This window comes from Coregonus clupeaformis, chromosome 20 (assembly GCF_020615455.1).
Source record: "Coregonus clupeaformis isolate EN_2021a chromosome 20, ASM2061545v1, whole genome shotgun sequence".
NCBI lineage: Eukaryota > Metazoa > Chordata > Actinopteri > Salmoniformes > Salmonidae > Coregonus > Coregonus clupeaformis.
In genome coordinates, this window is record NC_059211.1 from 52,681,390 (window position 1) to 52,706,210 (window position 24,821).

General features: G+C 43.6%; 1 protein-coding gene across 1 annotated transcript in view; it reads right to left on the bottom strand.

Annotated features, from left to right (window-relative positions):
* Positions 1-24,821, bottom strand: part of LOC121533932 (BMP/retinoic acid-inducible neural-specific protein 3) — a 51,102-nt gene that overhangs the window by 20,609 nt on the left and 5,672 nt on the right. The window contains exons 3-6 of the mRNA XM_041840297.2: positions 10,883-11,073; positions 10,482-10,666; positions 5,585-5,690; positions 4,962-5,198 (exon numbers count right to left, since the gene is read on the bottom strand). Coding sequence (XP_041696231.2) covers positions 4,962-5,198; positions 5,585-5,690; positions 10,482-10,666; positions 10,883-11,073 — 719 coding nt within the window. The remainder of the gene's footprint in view (positions 1-4,961; positions 5,199-5,584; positions 5,691-10,481; positions 10,667-10,882; positions 11,074-24,821) is intronic.

Genomic DNA, 24,821 nt, shown 5'->3' on the forward strand with positions numbered 1-24,821 from the left:
AGGGGGCATCGCAGGAATGAACAAAAATCTATTAATATATACTTTCATGATAGAATTCAATTCTGAAAAATATATTCAACCTAATCTGTAATGAGAAAGTGACAGTGATATTTACAATTAACAGTGATGTTGATTATATCTGATTACAATCGTCATTCGCTCTCAGAGTGATTAGCCATGGTGTAATATGTACTGCTGTGAAATGAATTACACTAACACAACAGAATTTTTGATAAACCAGCGTTATATTAGGAGAGAGATCTCAGATTGCAATTAGAAGAAAACATAGTAATGTCTTTACGGCCATTAGATTCCATGATGTGCTTGGTAAAGGATGTTTACATGTTTTAAATCATCAGCCTCCAGCTGTTGTATTCAGATGAATTAGAGTGCTTCATTGCACCCTGAGTAAACCTGCTTAGGCTGGCACCATTCCCGGGACACAACCAGAGAGAGAGAGAGAAAAAAAACTGTCCGTTCCTGCCAAGAAAGAAACGCTATTTCACTGCAACGACAATGACACCTCATCCCTGAAAGTCAGGCCTCTTCCCACCATTATTATCTTGTCAGCGGCTGAAAACAGCTAGGTAACAATGCTTCCCTCTTAATGCCTTCCCACAGCTCTGCTCTGAGACGAACCACTGCAGAACTACAGGTACTGAACCAGGGCAAATGAAACACCTCACATCAACAAAGCAGCAGGGCAGATGGTGTGGAGGGTATAATTGGTCCAACTGGCTCAGACAGTTACACTATAATGCTGCCAACATCAAGGTTGTGGGTTTAGTCCCTCGCATGGGCCATGTGAATTAAACATACAGTGCCTTCAGAAAGTATTCATACCCCTTGACTTATGTTGTATTACAGCCTGAATTCAAAATTGATTAAATATTATTTTTTCCTCACCCGTCTACACACAATACCCCATAATGACAAAGTGAAAACATGTTTTTAGAAATTTATTGAAAATGAAATACAGAAATATTTCATTTACATAAGTATTCACAACCCTGAGTCAATACATGTTCGAATCACCTTTTGCAGCGATTATGACTGTGAGTCTTTCTGGGTAAGTCTCTAAGAGCTTTGCACACCTGGACTGTACAATATTTGCACATTATTCTTAAAAAAATTATTCAAGCTCTGTCAAGTTGGTTGTTGATCATTGCTAGACAGCCATTTTCAAGTCTTGCCATAGATATTCAAGCAAATGTAAGTAAAACATGTAACTAGGCCACTCAGGAACATTCAATGTCACCTTGGTAAGTAACTCCAGTGTATATTTGGCCTTGTATTTTGGTTAATGTCCTGTTAAAAGGTGAATTTGTCTCCCAGTGTCTGTTGGAAAACAGACTGAACCAGGTTTTCCTCTAGGGTTTTGCCTGTGCTTAGCTCTATTCTGTTTATTTTTATCCTACAAAACTCCCTAGTCCTTGCCGATGACAAGCATATCCATAACATGATGCAGCCATGCAGCCACCACCATGCTTTAAAATATGAAGAGTGGTGCTCAGTATGTGTTGTGTTGGATTTGCCCCAAACAGAACACTTTGTATTCAGGACATTAAGTTAATTTCTTTGCCACATTTTTTGACATTTTACTTTAGTGCCTTATTGCAAACAGGATGCATGTTTTGGAATATTTTTTATTATGTACAGGCTTCCTTCTTTTCACTCTGTCAATTAGGTTAGTATTGTGCAGTAACTACTATGTTGTTAATCCATCCTAATATTTCTCCTTTCACAGCCATTAAAATCTGTAACTGTCACCATTGGCCTCATTGTGAAATCCTTGAGCAGTTTCCTTCCTCTACGGCAAATGAGTTAGGAAGGACGCCTGTATCTTTGTAGTGACTGGGTGTAGAAAAGCAACTTCACCATGCTCAAGGGATATTCAATGTCTGCCCTTTTTGTGAGGCATTGGAAAACCTCCCTGGTCTTTGTGGTTGAATCTGTGTTTGAAATTCACTGGTCGACTGAGGGACCTTACAGATATTTATGTGTGGGGTACAGAATTGAGGTATTCAAAAATCATGTTAAACACTATCATTGCACACAGAGTCCATGCAACTTATTATTGGACTTGTTAAGCAAATGTTTACTCCTGAACTTATTTACGCTTGCCATAACAAATGGGTTGAATACTTATTGATTCAATACATTTTAGCTTTTCACTTTTAATTAATTTGTACTTTGACATTATGGGGTATTGTGTGTAAGCCAGTGTCAGCAAATTTCAATTTAATCCATTTTAGATTCAGGCTGTAAAACAACAAAATGTGGAAAAAGTCAAGGGGTGTGAATACTTTCTGGAGGCACTGTATATGTTTACAGACTTCTCAAGAGTGGCCTGACATTTAATATGAATAATTCAGCCTCTAAATATGCACTACCAGTCAAAAGTTTGGACACACCAACTCATTCAAGGGTTCTTCTTTATTTGTAAAAATCTTTACATTGTAGAATAATAGTTAAATATGTATATAAATATGCTAGATTCTTCAAAGTAGCCACCCTTTGCCTTGATGACAGCTTTGCACACTATTGGCATTCTCTCAACCAGCTTCATGAGGTAGTCACCTGGAATGCATTTCAATTACCGAGTGGCACAGTGGTCTAAGGCACTGCATCACAGTGCTAGCTGTGCCACTAGAGATCCTGGTTCAAATCCAGGCTCTGTCGTAGCTGGCCGCGACCGGGAGACCCATGGGGCAGTGCACAATTGGCCCAGCGTCGTCCAGGGTAGGGGAGGGAATGTAGCTCAGTTGGTAGAGCATGGCGTTTGCAACCCCAGGGTTGTGGGTTCGATTCCCACAGGGGGCCAGTATGAAGAAAATAAAAAAATAATATATGCACTCACTAACTGTAAGTCGCTCTGGATAAGAGCGTCTGCTAAATGACTAAAATGTAATGTAAATGTAATTAACAGGTGTGCCTCTTTAAAAGTTAATTTGTGGAATATCTTTCCTTCTTAATGTGTTTGAGCCAATCAGTTGTGTTGTGACAAGGTAGGGGGTATACAGAAGATAGCCCTATTTGGTAAAAAACCAAGTCCATATTATGGCAAGAACAGCTCAAATAGGCAAAGAGAAATGACAGTCCATCATTACTTTAAGACATGAAGGTCAGTCAATACGGAAAATATCAAGAACTTTGAACGTTTCTTCAAGTGCAGTCACAAAAACCATTAAGCGCTATGATCAAACTGGCTCTCATGAGGACCGCCACAGGAATGGAAGACCCAGAGATACATCTGCTGCAGAAGATTATTTCATTAGAGTTACCAGCCTCAGAAATTGCAGCCCAAATAAATGCTTCACAGAGTTCTAGTAACAGACACATCTCAACATCAACTGTTCAGAGGAGACTGTGTGAATCAGGCCTTCATGGTCGAATTGCTGGAAAGAAACCACTACTAAAGGACACCAATAATAAGAAGAGACCTGCTTGGGCCAAGAAACATGAGCAATGGACATTAGACCGGTGGAAATTTGTTATTTTATTCTGGAGTCCAAATTGGAGAATTTTGGTTCCAATCGCTGTGTCTTTGTGAGACACCGTAAAGCATAGAGTAGGAGGTGTGATGGTGTGGGGGTGCTTTGCTGGTGACACTGTCTGTGATTTATTTAGAATTCAAAGCACACTTAACCAGCATGGCTACGACAGCATTCTGCAGAGATACGCCATTCCATCTGGTTTGGGCTTATTTGGACTATCATTTGTTTTTCAACAGGACAATGACCCAATACACCTCCAGGCTGTGTTAGGGCTATTTGACCAAGAAGGAGAGTGATGGAGTGTTGCATCAGATGACCTGGCCTCCACAATCCCCCGACCTCAACCCTATTGAGATGGTTTGGGATGAGTCGGACCGCAGAGTGAAGGAAAAGCAGCCAACAAGTGCTCAGCATATGTAGGAACTCCTTCAAGACTGTTGGAAAAGCATTCCAGGTGAAGCTGGTTGAGATATTTATACTTTTTTGATTACTACATGATTTTTTATGTGTTATTTCATAGTTTTGATGTCTTCACTATTATTCTACAATGTAGAAAATAGTAAAAAATAAACTTTTGATTGGTACTGTACATGTGAACCCATAGACAGCAGACGTCACACTGATTTCCGTGTTGTGTAAGGTTCTGTGGCATACCTCAGAAGACTGAAAAGATTTAGCATGGGTCCCCAGATCCTCAAAAAGTTCTACAGCTGCACCATCGAGAGCATCCTGACCGGTTGCATCACCGCCTGGTATGGCAACTGCTAGGCATCCGACCGTAAGGCGCTACAGAGGGTAGTGCGTACGGCCCAGTACCGGCGCAGTACATCACTGGGGCCAAGCTTCCTGCCATCCAGGACCTATAAACTAGGCGGTGTCAGAGGAAGGGCCAAAAAATTGTCAAAGACTCCAGTCCCCCAAGTCATAGACTGTTCTCTCTGCTACCGCACCAAGTCTAGGTCCAAAAGGCTCCTTAACAGCTTCTACCCCCAAGCCATAAGACTGCTGAACAATTAATCAAATGGCCACCCGGACTATTTACATTGACACCCCGCCCTTCGTTATTACACTGCTGCTACTCGCTGTTTATTATCCATGCATAGTCACTTTACCCCTACCTACATGTACAAATTACCTCGACTAACCTGTACCCCCGCACATATACTCTATCCCGTACCCCCTGTATATAGCCTCGTTATTGTTATTTTATTGTGTTACTTTTCATTTTATACTTGAGTTTATTTAGTAAATATTTTCTTAACTCTATTTCTTGAACTGCATTGTTGGTTAAGGGCTTGTAAGTAAGCATTTCACGGTAAGGTCTACACTTGTTACATTCGCCGCATGTGACAAATAATATTTGATTTGATTTGACATAGCAGTACATTTGTGCAAGTATCTTCAATGTTACAAACTCTCTATATACGCCTCTGTGAGTGTATTGTCAATGTCATACTTCCATACCCGACTCCTCAAAGTCCTGGTTGGCCATGTTCCAGGTGTCCCTGATGTGCAGTAGGCTGGCCTCCATGGCCCTCAGGTCCACGTCGGGGCAGTTACACTGGGGGAAGCCTGGACTGCAGCGGCACCAACAGTCATTGTCCCGGCACACAAACTGACCCTCCTCGTTACAGCCGATGTAGCTCAGAGCCGCCTGGACGAACCTGGCCCTCAGGTACTCTGGTAGGATGGCCTGGAGACCTGGGGAGAGGACAGAGGAGAGGATATGGTACAGTTTATATATGACAATACTGGCTAAACTACAAGACAAATTACTGTAATAATGTAAACTAGACTCAAATACTGTAGTAACTATAGCCTTTCTACTGTAAGTTACTATAGGACAGAAGAGGAGGTACTCTCTGGTCACTTTATAGATACATTTCCACTGGCTTGTTCATACATGTCTACAAATCCCTGTGATTCACTTAGGAATCCAGGGGTTCGGTTTCCAATGGCAGACAAAGACGGATTGAAGCTATATTCCTTCTGACACTCTGGTGCCTCTTGTCTAACGCTTGGCAGAGAATATAAACTGTGACAATTCCATCAGAACGTCTGGGTGGGTTCAATTATGGATGGCCGACCTTGCAGATGAATCTTGTTTTCAGGGCTCTGAACCAGAACAGAGCTGACTGAGTCCAGGTTGTCATAGTTACTGCATCCAAGAGGGCCTGTCCTGGTTTCGGTCACCTAACGGGAAAGAAAGAGGCACATGGCAATACTCCACTACACTGTGAGAGAGAGCCACTAAAGTCATAAAAAATGTAGGGATGCAGAGCTGAATGTCATGTGGAATGAGATTAACAACAACAATAGTACACTCACTCACTTCCTACCATCTGTACTTCCACAGGACTAAATATTTTACACCTTATTGAGACACGTTTAAATGTTCACATCGACAAACATTACAAGTAGTCTAGATACAGTAGTTTAGTTATTTGGTGTATGATGCAACACCAAGGTTATGCATTTAGACATATTTACTATTCAGTATACTCTGCTCATAGGCCACATGATGTTATATCCAAAAAGTATGGTACATGAAGAAGCTTAAGGGTGAGAGTGGGTTTCTTGTCTATGCAGAGAAAGTGATGACATACAGTAGCAATGCAACCCAAAAGCCCTGTCATCTGACACAGGGGAGAGAAGAATGTGGAGTCTGCAAAAAAGTAAAAGAAAGAACTACGTATGAAGAAAAAGTAACAAAAAATAAAAAAGAATAACTCCTTCCAATTTTGCTTTAAGTCTTGAAAGATGCAGTTACATGCAAGCCTCACATACATATCACTAGATTCACGCTGACAAATCAGAAAGACACGGGGATGTCTGTTCTCCTCTGAGTGAGTGGTTAGATCATTCACAATCACAGCTCAATCATCCTTGACAAAAGGATGATTTAAAGCTCCCGTATATCAAGGTTTCTCTGCCACCCTTCCAAGACAAACTGGCAGCCTGCGGGCCTATCCATCTCCCTCCTCGTCACTTGCAAGTTATTCTCCCCTAATGCCACAGTGGCTCCTTCTTTTAATATTTCCCCAAAGGGCCGATAAAAGTAACCACATCACCAGTGTAGATTAATGAGGAACTATGGTTCTACATCCAGAAGAAATGGGACACTTTTCCTTTCCCTCTGTGGGCAGAAAAGTTAGCATTCTTTGACACCTACTTTAAGGTCACTGGGAAAACAGAGTGAAGGGTGAGACACAATAAAGAAAAAGAAGAAGAACAAAAACTGAACTGTATCAAAAGGTGTGCATTCAAAGCATTAAGACACCAGAACCATGACCAACCTTCATTATATAAGCATCAGTGATTCATTATAGGATAATCACATAATATTATTTTTCATTTTCATTCAACATTGAGGTCTGAGTTACTTTGAAATGGAGAGGGAGGGGGGGAAAGAGAGAGGATTGGTGGGTAGGTGAAAAAGAGAGAGAAAACCACAACTTCAGCAGGCCTATCGACGGCATTTCCATTCTTTTTTTTGTGATGTTTCGACGCAAATAATTAAAATCCGAGAAATGTCTAGAGGGGTGGGCAGATTAATTTCTAACACAGACAGATGTCCGACTTAAAGGGACTTTTTTAAATTTAAATCTGGGTTTTCTATGCATAGCAATGAGACCATCTGCAACAAGGACCAAGCGAAGCCAAGCATATGCACACTTAGTCCTTTCTATAAGAAATGGATTTAGAAAAAAAAAATACTCTTAACAGTTGTTTGTATAAAAGTATGTTCAGTAACTTATGGGGACTTTGGTAGATAGAAAAATGTAAATGAGTTGGGGAGAGAGCGAGTGAGGGTTGTATTAATATGCCATAATCGAGTGCTGACTATCAGAAATTCTAACAGCAGCATTTAATGGGTCTGGTGATTGCTCTTAAAGGCTCTCCTTGAATAGGCAGTTTGTGTTACTTGGTTATGTGATGTGATTGAGACGTGTCTGGTATGCATCATCATATTTTACATTTAAGTAATTCAGCAGACACTCTTATCCAAAACAACTACTAGTAGTGACAGCATATTTTTTTCTACTATTCTTTTCTCTTTGTACTGGTCCCTAGTGCGAATCGAACCCACAACCCTGGCGTTGCAAGCACAATGCTCTACCAACTGAGCCACACGAGACCTGATATAAGGGACCAGCACTCACTCACTCAAACTATGGATGCTTCCTCTGATTAAGGCAGGGACCGGAGTCCCCTGCCTCAACCAAAGAATCTGCCACTTGGGAATTGTTTAAAGGTCTTGCTAGTGTTTAGTGTTTGGGAATAGCTAATGGTTTTAAGCGAGAATGGAGAAAAGATAAGCATATCACAAGTGCTCCAAAGCAATGCAGTAACAACCCTTGTATACTTTTATATGCATGGTGCAATGCCTCAATTGACGAGGAAGCTCAATTATTTTCTAAAGCGTTATTAATATTATCATGATACCACTAAGGCAGAGGCATGGAAACTGATGAAGATCATGCCTTTTGTTAAATCCACCTATGAATAATTCCACAAAAGCATAATAAAATACATAAAATGACAGTAAGTGAGCCCCAGGTGTCAGATATTTAAATAATAATGGGTATTAAGAGGCCTATTCAACAACCTGTTAAAAAAGTATGGAATGCCATTAATGTTTGGGACCGGCGCTTCTTTGGAAATTGCTTTTTCCACGGCACCACAGAGAATCAGCCTGTTTTTAATCACTAGGCATAGCCTTAGTCGATGCCGCATATCCCCATTTACATCCTAGATGTGTTTACGCGTGTTTAGACATTCTTTGAGGATTCCGGCAAGATGTTTTAAAATCACTTTGTTGCACTGGCTTACACTACGATGTCAACCAGAGCTGGGGATCAGCTTATCGACTTGAAGAAAAAATAAACTAGCATGAGATGATATTTGTTCCCCCTAAATAAATGGAGGCTCATTGAAATCCGCAGGGGAGTAGCAGGGGACCTTTAAGAGAAGAAAGTAGGAGTTAATACTGTGGCAAGGGAAACTATGATATATTGTTTTAGATGGGAGTCTGTTTCACCAACTTGGATGGGGCTGAGAGAGAGACTCCTTTTGATTAGGAACAAATTAGTGTCCCTCTTCCCTTCTCTCAGAGCTTAATAATTATGGTGCTCTTGCCAGACAATGTTGCAGAGAGAGGAAACAGAGCTGGCTAAAGGTTAAGATTACTCACAGCTTGCAAATTAGTAGCTTGACTGACGACGACCCAGACAGAGGTTAAAGGGTAAGCGAAGCCGACTGCAGCTCATACCTTTATCTAATTTGCAAAGTTCCCCCAGAGTATATAAGACCTTAATAACAAACTTCCTCTTGTTTTTGCATCTGAGGGTGTCTTTTTCTTGAAGGGGAGGACATCGCAAAATGTCAAAGAGGACACAACAATATAATAATGAAGATGACAAAATCTGTCTGAAATGAATAATTCATTGATACACAAGGGATAAAACAAGACAGAGTGCTTTGTTTTTTATTTATCCCCATCAGATATGTTCTACATCATGAACGACCGCTACCATCATTTCTCACTAGATTTCCTTGATTTCCAAAGCTCAGCCTCAAAATTTCTCTTTATTCTCCTACAAATTAACCATAAGAGGACATGAATGACTAAACACTGCAGTAGCAGGGCAGCAAATTGGGTCAAAAACACTCCTCTGTCCTCTCCCCATCGATGGCTAGTTGTTTTTCAGGGTAATTGTAATAAACCTTAGTAGAAACGGACCTGGATTGTAAATCAAACTTTAACCATTTGATTTATGTCCACCCAGCGCTGTTAGTGTCTCCTGTCAGTGTTCCTTGCTCGCTGGTAGGTTAAAGCACCATTTATTACAGATGGCGGAACCCCAGTATTCTTCATACGTCTTCTATTCATTAGCGTGTGACACCTTAACTCATACCCAAAATGGCTGACAAATGGGGCAAGCTCTCTAAGAAATTGTTGAAATAGAACCGAGGATTCATCACTCTGATGCGTAATTGTAGAGGCACCACTTCCCCTCCCCGCCCCTCTTTATCTTTTTCATTTTCCCCTTCCCTTTATTTTGCACCCGGAGTGTTATAGCTATAGCTCCTACATTATACCAGGATGACAGGCTTTTCTCCTCTTGAAAATCTGTTATCTTAAAGCCGTTGTCCGGTGCTCTCTTTCTAAGAGACGCTTTTGTTTTGCCATCCGTCTTCATCTTGGTGAAGTAAAAATCCATGGCCTGAATTAAAGGCAGCTGTTGCTGTGAATATTTCACATCAGTCACCTGAAACTGCCTCCCAAACAAATGCACCTCAGATGACTTCTGCTCCATTCATCTCAATCAGACTATTTTAGCAGCACTTTGTCCACGAGGACGCTGCCAACGCAGCCATGATGTGTCCTGTTGCCAATTCACTTTAAGGAATATAGGGCCTTATCTGTCTGTGGTGGCCCAAGACGGGAGAGCACCGGGATAAGTCAATGATAAATGGATGGATGCTTTCAAACTGCAAGTGAGTTTTTAACTCTACCTCATCTTAGATCATGTTCAAAATCAGTGCTGAACTGTACAATTGTGTTAGGGACGACTGTCACATGTATTTTAGCACACACCTTCTCCACTTCCCCACATTCTTTAGAAGTGGTTCCCCAAGCCTCAAGATGTACAAAACAGTCTAGCAGTCCAGTTTTAAACCAACACTCTTAAAGAAATGTAAATTGGACACGAGTGGCTCACCAGCTGGTCCAAAACGGCCATTTGGGAAACACAGCTCTAATACAAGGTGCCTATGCATGGGAAATTCCTCAATGATAATCCTGTCATTGCCACAGGTACGTGTAAATAAATCACAGGCTCACATGGAAACTAATCACTCCGAATGCTGAGTCTGACAAAGATGTCCTGCTGTGCAAAGGGCAAACTCAGCTGATCACACTCCTTACTCAGTAATAATGACTGACACAGTGATTAATGGACCCAGCTAGGGGGGGGGTACCTTGATGGCTGTGGATGCTATCTGGATGTGGTGCAGCTTGCGAAGTGTGCTCTCTCTGTCAATGAAGTAGGAGGCAGCCAGCTGGTGCAGGGCCTCCAGAGTCACGGCCGTACTGTTGGCCTCTCTCACCTCCACCATCCTACTCAACCTCCGCTTGTCCACAAAGATCATTAACGACTCCTCCCCTAAACACACACAGGGGCACAGAGTGGAGCAGAATATGCACTGAGAACTGGGCCGGGGAATAGAACAACACATCCAATACAACACCTTTACAGCAAAGAGAGAATTTACTGTATGTGTTTTTGAAGCTGAGCATCAGCAGCATACAGAGGATTGAGTTGAAAGAAAAAAGGTCTTCCAATCATTACACCAATAAATAAATATTATATTATTCTTACCCCCCAGGGTGGCTGAGAGCAGGAAGTGTGTTCCGTACTTCCTGATGATGCTGTCTGTGATGGAGCTGAGGCTGGGCCGTCTGCCCAGGTGCCTGATGGTCTGGAGGAACTCGGGGTCCAGGGGCAGGGCCAGACCATTGTTATTCTGTCTCTCTTGAGCCAGGCTGTTCACTTTCCAGCGGCCAAACTCCCTGCAATGTCACAGACACACATTAGCACGCACACACACATTAACAAACACACACACAGGCAGGGATGTGCATGCGCCCCCCCACACACACTTCATTTGCAAACACCCTCTTTCATAGTCATAGTGAGGACAGAGAGCATGTTTCAGCCAGACACAGCCCACAACCCAATGCAGTCCCCTCTGACAGAATGAAGAGTGGACAGCCCAAGACCAGGACAACATTTATCTGTTTTTCACATTCGTGCTCTGAGTATTGAGAGAAGAATACAACATATTATTCTACTGTTCCAATTACAGAGTGGACAAACGGGACACAGCTTGCCCTGCATGAGCAGACTCATATTTAGATTCAGGCCATGCTGGGTGGAAAATATCATGTCTGCATGCCACGGCCTCTCTGGTGCCATTTGGATCTTTCTGTGCCATTTCTTAAAAGTTTAATGGTGCCACGCTGTTTACACTTTGTTCTGAGAATTGCTCTGCGCCCAACGTGAAAAGATTGTACTTCTCCACTGCTTTTTACACAATGGTGCAATCTCAGGTTATGTAGAGTGACTTGTGAAGCCCTGCGGCTGGACTGGTCTGTAATCACTGGGGAAGACATGCTGCTCGGAGGGCACACACACACTCTCTCTCTCTCTCTCTCTCGCTCTCTCAAGGCTCCTATGTTGAGGATCAGACCCTCTGATAAGGATAAAGGGTATTGATATCCGTGCTGGCAGAACAGGGTGCCAACTGTCTTTATCTAGTGAACTCAGAGAGGCTGCTGCTCGATTCATAGATTACCATGCTGCTCAAACAGCCCATAATAACCAGCCTTTTTTGGTCAAGCCTGTTATGGAGAGAAAGGATCATTGTAAAACTGTCAGACATGAGTGCTGCTGAGGTGTATTATTCCATTAAATGGAATAACACTGGAGGTGATCTACTGTGGGTCGGAATAGCTTATCAGGTCTGTCGTGGAACAATCAGGGAACACACACGCGCACGCACATACGCACCCTCAATTTAACACTAATTTCTTTTTGGAAAGAACCCCCCAGGAGTCCACAGTAGCTGTCAATCAAAATCTCACCAATGAAAAGTCCCCCCAGAGGAAAAACAACAGAAAAAAGAAGGTCATCAGGGCCTGTTTCATGATGCCGTTTCTCCATAACGAGGGTCAATTACTGGTACTCCTGGTACTCCTGCCACTGAGCCGTGGGGGAGAGAAGGAGGGAGGGAGTGGAGCAGAGCTTAACCGTGATTGACACGAAGCCTCGCCGGGCTTCTTGATGTACAGTTACGGATGCTGTCGCAGGTTAGCGAGGGAACACACACACACACACCCTAGCGGGTTAGCTAGCATTAATGCTGGGCAATTCCCCCACTGGCCCCCTACAGGGATGCTAGGACACTAAGGGCTCTATAAAAAAATGTAATAACGCAATGGTAAATCTTAGCGCTGGGAGTAGTGCCATAGGTCAGGTGGTGTGTCAGAAATATTTTTACTATTTTATGGGCGCAGTAACTGACGGTGGCGCAAAAGGGCTGGGTTTTGATTAATAAACAGGTTGAAGGTGGGTCAAGGATGACCCCTCACTGGCCAATCAGAACGTGCTCCAAGGCTAAATACAGTATCTGGTTCCTTTAAGTTGTGTATTAACAGTATTTTATGTATTGTGTTGTTTTCAACACCAATTCAACCAATTCAAACATTACTACGCTATAGTCTAGTTTATAAAATACCCTACAGACACAAAATAACAAAATATAAGCCTATCCCATATTTGCTAAATAGCTGTCACGGTTTCGGCCGAGGCTGCTCCTCCTCCTTGCTCGGGCAGGCTTCGGCGTTCGTCGTCCCCGGAGTACTAGCTGCCACCGTTGTATGTTATCGATGTTTGTTTGGTTTTGTCTTCCTTGTACACCTGTTTCCTTTTAGTGTTAATTATGTCTCCTATAAGTTTATCGTTTGTTAGTCGTGAGTTGTGTGTAATAATTCCGCCTGTCTTTTGGTGCTGCTCATTTTGCCTTATGTATTTTTAGGACAGTCGCACTGTTTTCGTGCTCTGTTAGTATTGAGGTGTTTTACGCACTGCTGCGTAATCGTTCGCCTCTGGGTTTGTTGAGGCCCATTTCGTTGTATTTTTGTCGTCTAGTAAAGTCTGTTGGACGAAGCTTCTGTGTCCTGCGCTTGACTCCTACACCACATCCACATCAGCCGTTTGACAATAGCCTGTTGAACATGTTTGAAGTCTACATTGTTCTAAGTAATTGCATGGCTTCAATAGGCCTATGAAAATATATTGTTTAACATAGCATTGCACTAATATAGGGGCTAGGCCTACTGTAAATTGCATTATGTCTCAGCCATGGACATGCCAAACGTTGTCAATAAGCAAGAAATTCACTATTGATAAGGCCTAAAAAAAAGACAGTGAATAATTCTAATTAAATTCTATAAAAAATTTAACAACTAGTTTGAAATAGGCCATGTCTAAATACAGTTACAGGCACCATACTGTAATTGCTCCCTGTGGGCATATACTGTAATATTAATTAAGGCAACTTAGACTAGAGGGTTTTACGCACATCCAAACTTTTCACAGGAGCTGGACAAAGATTCAATATAACCCCCAGAGTCTATTGATGCAAGTATCTAAGTAACATAATTTAAAAATCCATCAGTTTAAGCTAGCAATATCTGTTTTCTTTGCATGGGCTGGGTCTCAATCCACTGCATCCTCCTATGTCGCCCTTCCGCATCTACGGTGGAAAGTGGCAGAGTCTTCTCAGTAAACCATCTGAAAGGTTTGGCCTACAAACTAATATGAGCCCACAGTAGAAAGGGGTAGACTCTCACAAACACAATGGTATTCTCAGTTTGAATAGGCCTCTCCGCGTTACGGACCGTCTAAAGTTAACCCATACAAATGAATGAAAGTACGGAGGTAGTTTTGGGCCCCAAAAAATAAGGGGTTAAATATGTGTTAAAAAATCAATTAAAAAAATCTGTGTAGATAAAAGGAGAGGAGACAGGTTAAAGAAGGCCTTGAGACAATTGAGACATGGATTGTGTATCTGTGCAATTCAGTAGGTAAATGGGCAAGACAAAATATTTAAGTGCCTTTGAGCGGGATATGGTAGTAGGTGCAAGGCGCACCGGTTTGAGTGTGTCAAGAACTGCAATGCTGCTGGACGCTGCCAACTTGACACAACTGTGGGAAGCATTGGAGTCAACAGGGGCCAGCATCCCTGTGGAACGCTTTCGACACCTTGTAGAGTCCATGCCCTAACGAGGCTGTTGAGGCTGTTCTGAGGGCAAAAGGGCATGCAACTCAATATTAGGAAGGCATTCCTAATATTTTGTACACTCAGTGTATATCTCCTACATATAGGACACTTCAAAACCTTATTTGTTATGATTTATGAATCCATTCGCATTTCGAACCAAACGTTATAAGATAATCCTACCATCACCGTTGATATGGCCTGTGGTGACTTTACCACGTGAAAAGGTAAACAAACAGGTAAATAGCCTATAAGCGTATTCATCACCACAGAAAGCGATCGGAATTCCTGTGATTTGCCAGTTACAGATGCAGGATCTTAATTTGATCACTCTTTTGTTGCTGAGAAATTTCCTGAAAAGCAGGAAATTCAAGCTTGTAGTGTATTTGAGTTTTAGAAAGGCTTCTAAAGTTTGTAATTTCCACATAGAAATGTCAGACTTGATTTATCCCAATTAAAAATGTATCAACCCCTAAAAAGGATAATTAATTATAATCCACATAATAATTAACATTTCCTGTTGCGCCAGGATTCTTTTCCTGCTGCAGCAAACTGGCTCAAATTAAGATCCTACCTACAGATGGTCCAATAGAGGAAAGTGCAAATGCATTTTCTTTTTGGTACAAAAATGATAAAAGGAAAACAATAAGCTTTTTTAATAACTTGATATTCCTAAACAGACTTCCTATAGCCTGTAAAATAATGGTTTATGCCAATTATAACAAATTATTCTAATTTGTTATATGTAAATGTACTTTTACGTGGAAATCAGAGTCAAAATACATTAAATTCACTGTAAATAAACTAATTACAGTTGACATTTTAACAGTTATGGAAATACACAATCAAAATACAGTCATTTCTGATTAAAGTACCTGTTTTAAGATGTAAATTAACTCAAACATATTGTCGAAATACATTCTAAATAGCCAATGTTAGGGGTAAATTACTGTAAATTACAGTTTTCAACAGTAATTCTATAGAAATACACCTTAAAATACAGTAATTTCTGATTAAAGTAGATGTTTTAAGATGTAAATCAACTAAAAATACATCCTAAATAGCCACATTTTGGGGTAAATTGCCACTTCAAAATACAGACATTTCCAATTAAAGTAGGGGGTTTCAGATGTAAATTAACAAGAGTATATTATAAAAACACACGTTGTAAATATAGTAATTTAATCAGAACCTTAAATAATGTTTAGCTAAATGTTTAAACATTAAAGTGGAACTCCACTCAAAAACTATCTTTTGGTATTTTCTTTTCATTAGTCCACTGTTACATTTACATTTTAGTCATTTAGCAGACGCTCTTATCTGAATCATAAGTAAAGCTGGGGTTCTTGCGGATCCAAGAATTCTGCGACCATTCAGAATGGCGACTGATAAGTGGTAATGATTGATACTTTGACTGTTTTATACATAGTGATAGGTAAAGACCTTTTAGAGTTTAATTTGGGAGATGGTAACTCTATAAACAACTTATTCCGTGGTGCCCCAAATCCTAATGAGTTAATTGTTACATGATTCATTTAATTGAGTAACAATTAAACATAGTTAGTTGATTCGATAAATAACAGTCATCATATTAATGAAAGTCACATCACAACAGTTGTACTGGACTGTCAGTTGACTAACTGTAGCCCGTCTGTTTCTCTGCACAATTCGTGTCAGCCTCCTTTGTCCTCTTTCATCAATGACCCATTTTTTACCATTGGCCTGCTTTTGGCTGGATGTCCTTTGGGTGGTGGACCATTCTTGACGCACACAGGAAACTGTGGAGCGTGAAGAACCCAGCAACATTGCGGTTCTTGACACACTCAAACAGGTGCACCTGGCACCTACTTCCATACCCCCTTCAAAGTCACTTAAATATTTTGTCTTGCCCATTCACCCTCTGAATGGCACACGTCTCAATGTCTCAATTGTCTCAAGGCTTGAAAATCCTTATTTAACCTGTCTCCTCCCCTTCATCTACACTGATTGAAGTGGATCTAACAGGTGACATCAATAAGGGATCATAGCTTTCACCTGGATTTACCTGGTCAGTCTGTGTCATGGAAGGAGCAGGTGATGTTTTGTAAACTCAGTGTACTTTCCATTGTATGTATTTTGTAAGTTATAAAGAAGGCATTCTAAGATGTGCAATATTCAGGAAAGCACACCTTCCACCTTGAGCCAGGTGTTGAAAATCTACAACCTAATGACTGATGATCAGAGAGGAATATGTGAAAGAATCCCTACAAAAAGCAGTAACTACGAATTTGATCAAAAATCTTTCATCTGTTGCAATCTGTTCCTGACACAAGAACAAGCCAGTTGATCAGAATATATCATGGAGTATCAGAAATTGCTGTCTGACAGAAAAAGACTTTGAATCCGATTTTGCAGTAAAGAGAACCCAGCCACTAGAGTCCGAAACTCCAGGGCGAAGTCAGAAACTCCAGGGCGAAGTCCTGTGCGGTCCTCGCCCGCCTCTCTACCCTCGGGCGGGTGGTCGAAGAGTTCCATTAATTAGCTCCTCCTTCACTCCAAACCGCATTGGCCCACCCCAGGGCTTTCCCCGAGAGACAGGACTCTAGCGTCTGGGTCCTGGTTGAACGAGCGGGCCCTCATCGACCACTTTCGGTGTGATCTGCGAGAGGACGTCCGAAGGGAGCTAGCCTGCTGGGACACCATGTTGTCCTTCAACCAACTGGTGGACATGGCCATCCGGTTGGACAACCTGCTGGCTACTAGAGGACGTCCCTCCACTTCACCCGCCTCCTCAAGTTTCTTTTTTGTGAAGAAGAAAGATGGAGGTCTGCGCCCTTGCATTGATTACCGAGCACTGAACAAGGGGACAAGACGTTATAGTTATCCTCTACCCCTCATTCCATCTGTGATCGAGTCAATGCATGGTTCGCGCTTCTTCACAAAATTAGATCTCCGGAGTGCGTATAACCTGGTGCGTGTCCGAGAGGGGGATGAGTGGAAGACAGCATTCAGCACCACCACGGGGCATTACGAATACCTGGTGATGCCCTACGGTTTGATGAATGCTCCATCCGTCTTCCATTCCTTTGTGAACTAGGTGTTTCGGGACATGCTTGGTTGCTGTGTAGTGGTCTACATCGATGACATTTTGGTGTTTTCCGCTACGCGCGCCGAGCATGTGTCCCTGGTTTGCAAAGTGCTGGCCCGACTGTTGGAACATGACCTTTATGCCAAAGCAGAAAAGTGTCTGTTTTTCCAACAGTTTGTCTCCTTCCTCGGATACCGCATTACCACCTCAGGTGTGGAGATGGAGGGAGATCCGCATTTCAGCCGTGCGTAATTGGCCGACTCCAACCACGGTAAAGGAGGGGCAGCTCTTTATTGGCTTTGCCAACTACTATCGGAGGTTTAGCCGGGGCTTTGGCAAGGTCGCAGCTCCCATTACATCACTGTTGAAGGGTGGGCCGTCCTGGCTCTGCTGGTCTGCTGAGGCTGACAGGGCCTTCAGTAACCCGAGGGTTCTGTTCACCTCAGCCCCGGTACTGGCCCATCCCGATCCATCACTACCATTCGTAGTGGAGGTGGATGCGTCCGAGGTAGGGATAGGCTCTGTCCTATCTCAACGCTCGGGCATGCCACCCAAAATCCGCCCCTGTGCCTTCTTCTCCAAGAAGCTCAGTCCGGTGGAGCAGAACTACGATGTTGGTGATCGGGAGCTGTTGGCTGTTGTCCGCGCCCTGACCGTGTGTAGGCACTGGCTCGAGGGGGCGAAACACCCTTTCCTCATCTGGACGGACCACCGTAACCTGGAGTACATCTGGGCAGCGAGGAGGCTGAACCCTCGCCAGGCCAGGTGGGCCCTATTTTTCACCCGGTTTGACTTTACGCTATCTTACATCCTGGGTATGAAGAACGTGAAGGCAGACGCACTGTCATGGCTGTACGACCCAGAGGAGAGGCCCATACCCAGAGGAGAGGCCCATAGACAACACCCCCATACTCCCGGCCTCCTGCATTGTGGCGCCGGTAGTATGGGCGATGGACGCGGACGTTACGCACAAAGCCATCTCCACCTCAGTGCCCAGCTGGTCTGCAGTACGTGCCTTCTCTTGTCCGTGACCGTCTGATATATTGGGCACACATGTCCCCCTCCTCTGGTCACCCAGGTATCGGTCGTACAGTGTGCTGCCTGACCGGAAAGTACTGGTGGCCTACCTTGGCTAAGGACGTGAGGGTGTATGTCTCCTCCTGCTCGGTGTGCGCCCAGAGTAAGGCACCTAGGCACCTCCCAGCGGATAAGTTACAGCCCTTACCAGTTCCACAACGGCCATGGTCCAACTTGTGTATTGACTTCCTTACAGATCTTCCCCTCTCTCAAGGTAACACCACCGTCCTGGTTGTTGTGGACCGCATTTCCAAAGCCTGCCGCCTCCTTCCTCTGCCCGGTATTAACCCCTCGTTCCATGTGTCTCTCCTCAGGCCGGTGGTGGCTGGTCCGCTCCAGGAGTCTGAGGTGCGGAAGGTCCCTCCACCCCCTCTGGACATTGAGGGGGCCACGGCGTACTCCGTCTGTTCCATCCTGGATTCAAAGCGTCGGGTGGGGGGGCCTTCAGTTCCTCGTGGATTGGCAAGGGTACGGTTCGGAGGAGCGGTGCTGGGTCCCGGTAAGTTTTGACATGTACTTTTTCAACAACAACACAATATCAGTTTTAGATTAATGGCTAATGGTGTTATAAATGTGCTTTTATCAGGTGCTCCAGAGATGTCCATCATGAGGGGATATCATTTTGCTGGCTTTGAAGTGGAGGGAAGGAGCATGCATGAATTTTGAGTGAGTTCTTTCTCTCCACATGTCTGCTCTGCCACATGTTATGCTCCAATAAAATGAGTCTATCTATGGATTTGCTAACATAGCATTTTATTCCTTATCCACTTGTACACTGCATTAAACTATTGTAGGTTATAGCCTACCCCAGGGCTCTCCAACTCTAGTCCTAGAGAGCTACTGTGCAGGCTTTTGCTCGAGGCCATCACTAACACGCATTTGAAGAATCATGGTCTTAAGTCTGGACAATGCTGGGCTGGAATCTATGACATTTTTCTATCATTTTACAGTTAATGTTTGGCAACCTGTGCTGCCATGCTTTTGACTTGTTTTCTTCTCCTGTACAGGCTGTGCTCTTTTACAAGTTGAAGACTTACATTGTCAAAATCCAAGATGGCGTAGCAGTGCGGTCGTGTTCTTTGTTGTGTGTCCGTTTAAATAGCCAGTTTTTTGTATTTTTCGTACATATTTCCCTATTACACTTTTCATCCTTCTACTAAATATACTTTCCTGCAACCCGCCTCACTCAATGTGGAACGGATTCTATTATTTACTCACCTTTATCTAGAATCTCCAGTTGAAACTAGCTAGCCAGCTAACTAGCTACTTGCTATTAGCCACTGTTAGCAGTTTTCACCCAGAACATCGGATTTTCTGCCGGAATAACTGAACCACTGGACCCTAACACCGGATCGCAACTAGCTAGCCGCAACTGAATGGATGTTGCTGTAGGCTAATCACCACTGCCCCCGAAGCAAGCACCAGATAGCCTTGACCTAGCCTCGAGCCAGGCCCATATCCCGGCTATCTACCTCTTTGTCTACCGGACGGGAGTAGCCAGCTAACTAGCTTCTTGCTATTAGCCACCGTTAGCGTTTTTTCACCATTGTCCGTGGCCTGCACTACCTACCAGCCAGCTCTAGCCTGGACTATTATTGGCCAGTCTGCACTGTCTGCACAGCGCGTTATCGAGCCAGAACATATCAGATTTTCTGCCGGAATCACTAAATCACTGGACCTTTAACACCGGATCATCGCAACTAGCTAGCTGCAACCAAATGGATGTTGTTGTTGGCTAATCAGCCTTGAGCTAGCCTCGATTCAGGCACATCTCCTGGCTATCTACCTCTCTGTCAACCGGACGGGACCTCCTAGAGCGACACGAAGCCCGGCCGATCCATAACGACTGGTCTGCTGACGTAATCGTCTGTGGTTTCAACAGGCTTCCCGTTGCGACGACCACGAAGATCAATCTGCTAGCCCCGGCCCGCTAGCACACGCAAACTACAGCCGTGCTTCCTGCTCGCTGTGCTGCAGCACCAAATCGAACTGCTCTCGGACTCACATATTGCTGTTCACTGGACTTTCTTGATCACTCAGCTGCACAGCTGATGCCTGCTGGACTGTTCCTTTACACGGTACCCTGTCCTGTTTATCTGTTTAGCCTCAGCCCAAACTTTCATCACCATTACCAGTTGTTGTCTTAGCTCTCTCTAATAACACCTGTGTTGCTTTATGCCTCTCTCCCATGTCAATATGCCTTGCCTATTGCTGTTCCAGTTAGTTGTTATTATACAATTTCAATATAGAACCCCAAGTCATTCTCAAACTGCCTCAAATAGCTCCTTTGTTCCACCCCCCATACACCCCGAGACCGGCTCAATTGGTGCCTCCAGTGATGCTATCTCTTTAATTGTTACCCAACGCTTAGGTTTACCTCCACTGTACTCATATCCTTCCATATCCTTGTCCGTACATAATGCCCTGAATCTATTCTACAATGCCCGGAAATCTGCCTCCTTTATTCTCTGTACCCAACGCACTAGAAGACCTGTTCTTAAAGCCTTTAGCCGTATCCTTATGCTAGTCATCTTCTGTTCCTCTGGTGATGTAGAGGCTAACCCAGGCCCTGCAGCCCCCAGTATCACTCCTACTCCCCAGGAACTATCATTTGTTGACTTCTGTAACCATAAAAGCCTTGGTTTTCTGCACGTTAACATCAGAAGCCTTGAGTTTGAGTTATTCACTGCGTTAGCACACTCCGCCAACCCTGATGTTCTAGCAGTGTCTGAATCCTGGCTTAGGAAGGCCACCAAAAATTCAGAAATGTCCATCCCCAACTACAACATTTTCCGTCTAGATAGAACTGCCAAAGGGGGTGGAGTTGCAATCTACTGTAGAGATAGCCTGCAGAGCTCTATCATACTATCCAGGTCTGTGCCCAAACAGTTTGAGCTCCTACTTCCAAAAATCCACCTTTCCAGAAATAAGTCTCTCACTGTTGCCGCTTGCTACAGACCCCCCTCAGCCCCCAGCTGTGCCCTGGACACCATATGTGAAATGATTGCCACCCATCTATCCTCACAGTTCGTACTGCTTGGTGACCTAAACTGGGATATGCTTAACACCCCGGCCATCCTGTTGTCTGGACCTTTGGCAGTCTCTATGGGGGTGCCACAGGGTTAAATTATTGGGCCGACTCTTTTCTCTGTGTATATCAATGATGTCACGCTTGCTGCTGGTGACTCTCAGATCCACCTCTACGCAGACGACACCATTTTGTATACATCTGGCCCTTCATTGGACACTGTGTTAACAAACCTCAAAACGAGCTTCAATGCCATACAATACTCCTTCCGTAGCCTCCAACTGCTCTTAAACACTAGTAAAACTAAATGCATGCTCTTCAATCGAACGCTGCTGGCACCCGCCCACCCGACTAGAATCACTACTCTCCACGGGTCTGACCTAGAGTATGTGGACAAAGCCTCCTTCACTCATGCTGCCAAACATGCCCTCGTAAAACTGACTATCCTACCGATCCTTGACTTCGGCGATGTCATTTACAAAATAGCCTCCAACACTCTACTCAGCAAATTGGATGTAGTCTATCACAGTGCCATCCGTTTTGTCACCAAAGCCCCATATCCTACCCACCACTGTGACCTGTATGCTCTTGTTGGCTGGTCCTCACTACATATTCATCGCCAAACCCACTGGCTCCAGGCCATCTATAAATCACTGCTAGGCAAATCTCCGCCTTATCTTAGCTCATTGGTCACCATAGCAACACCCACCCGTAGTATGCGCTCCAGCAGGTATATCTCACTGGTCATCCCCAAAGCCAACACCTACTTTGGCCGCCATTCCTTCCAGTTCTCTGCTGCCAATGACTGGAACGAACTGCAAAAATCTCTGAAGCTGGAGACTCGTATCTCCCTCACTAACTTTAAGCATCAGTTGTCAGAGCACCTTACCGATCACTGAACCTGTACACAGCCCTTCTGAAATTAGCCCACTCAACTACCTCATCCCCATATTGTTATTTATTTTGCTCATTTGCACCTCAGTATCTCTATTTGCACATAATCTCTTGCACATTTATCATTCCAGTGTTAATACTAATTGTAATTATTTTGCACTATGGCCTATTTATTGCCTTACCTCCATAACTTGCTACATTTGCACACACTGTATATATATTTTCTGTGGTATTTTTGACTTTATGTTTTGTTTTACCCCATATGTAACTCTGTGTTGTTGTTTTTATCACACTGCTTTGCTTTATCTTGGCCAGGTCGCAGTTGTAAATAAGAACTTGTTCTCAACTGGCTTACCTGGTTAAATAAAGGTGAAATAAATAAAATAAAAATAAATTGTGCATTTCTCTTTCAGGGTTTAATCTAATGTGACACTGATCCCTCTGAATGTTCAATGTGCATGCCCCATCAGCAACAGAGGAATAGTTTAGAATTTTTAGACCCAGGAAAAAATATCCTTTTGATTGCAACGACTTCAAAGTCACCACACATGACGCCGAAGTAAACAGCCCCTACATACAGTCGCCCACGCCAGCTTCAAGTCAAAAGCCAGCTCCACATTCAAAGGAGCACAATCAACTTTCCTAATTGAGCTGCTTAATTTGTGTAATAGAGAGCGAGACAGCAAGTTAGAGAGGAGAGAGAGCATGAGAGAGACAAAAGTGAGATGGAGTATTGGAATGGTGAACAGCTATGATCCTAACTGAATAATGATCCCAATAGTGAACATGCCACCAACAACACCAACAAGGATCAAACACTCACCAAATAGAGAATGATTTCCTTGTTATGGTTCATAAAAACAATGTGATATGGATTTAGCGTCATGGCTTTTGGATAGAATTGCACGTATAGTCACTGTAGCGTATCGCTGTATCTCCAGGATGAGGAGCTAATTTTCATCACACAACAGGGTCATTACGGTATTACCCTCTCCCTAATCCCGATCCCAGCCGTAGGTCTTAAGCCTGGGCCACAAAATGAGGCTACTGTCACATAATGGAGGGAGCCTAACATATGTGGATTTAGTACCTGGCCTCTCTTCAATACCGGAAGCAGGTGTGTATGTGATCACCTTGACTGTAATCACTGTAACTTTGTAAACAGCCATCATCATATTGGCCTGGTTTGTAATCTATGGTGTTTGGCAGAGCGGGGTGGAGCTTCACACCATGTTCACTGTTGATCCTCATTGTGTCTCTATTGTCACAACAAAGCAGACGTGCCAGGACCTCATACTCTGCGCAAGCACACATTACTGTAGCGGCGTCTGGAATCTCACACACATACAGTGCATTTGGAAAGTATTCAGACCCCTTGACTTTTTCCACATTTTGTTACGTTACAGCCTTATTCTAAAATTGATTAAATAGTTTTTTCCCCTCATCAATCTACACAAAATACCCCATAATGGCAAAGCAAAAACATGTTTGTAGAAATTGTAGCACATTTATAAAAAAAAAAAAAAAAAAGAATATCACATTTACATAAGTATTCAGACCTTTTACTCAGTACTTTGTTGAAGCACCTTTGGCAATGATTACAGCCTCGAGTCTTCTTGGGTATGACGCTACAAGCTTGGCACACCTGTATTTGGGGAGTTTCTCACATTCTTCTCTGCAGATCCTTTCAAGCTCTGTCTGGTTGGATGGGTAGCGTCGCTACACAGCTATTTTCAGGTCTCTCCAGAGATGTTCGATCGGGTTCAAGTCCGGCCTCTGGCTGGGCCACTCAAGGACATTCACAGACTTGTCCCGAAGCCACTCCTGCGTTGTCTTGGCTGTGTGCTTAGGATCGTCGTCCTATTGCAAGGTGAACCTTCTCCCCAGTCTGAGGTCCTGAGCGCTCTGGAGCAGGTTTTCATCAATGATCTCTATGCACTTTACTCCGTTCACCTTTCCCTCGATCCTGACTAGTCTCCCAGTCCCTGCCGCTGAAAAACTTCCCCACAGCATGATTATGCCACCACCATGCTTCACCATAGGGATGGTGCCAGGTTTCCTCCAGATGTGACGCTTGGCATTCAGACCAAAGAGTTCAATCTTGGTTTCATCAGACCAGAAAATCTTGTTTCTCATGGTCTGACAGTCTTTAGGTGCCTTTTGGCAAACTCCAAGCAGGCTGTCATGGGCATTTTACTGAGGAGTGGCTTCTGTCTCGCAACTCTACCATAAAGGCCTGATTGTTGGAGGGCTGCAGAGATGGTTGTCCTTCTGGAAGGTTCTCCCACCTCCACAAAGGAACTCTGGAGCTCTGTCAGAGTGACAATCAGGTTCTTGCTCACCTCCCTGATCAAGGTCCTTCTCTCCCGATTGCTCAGTTTGGCAGGGTGGCCAGCTCTAGGAAGAGTCT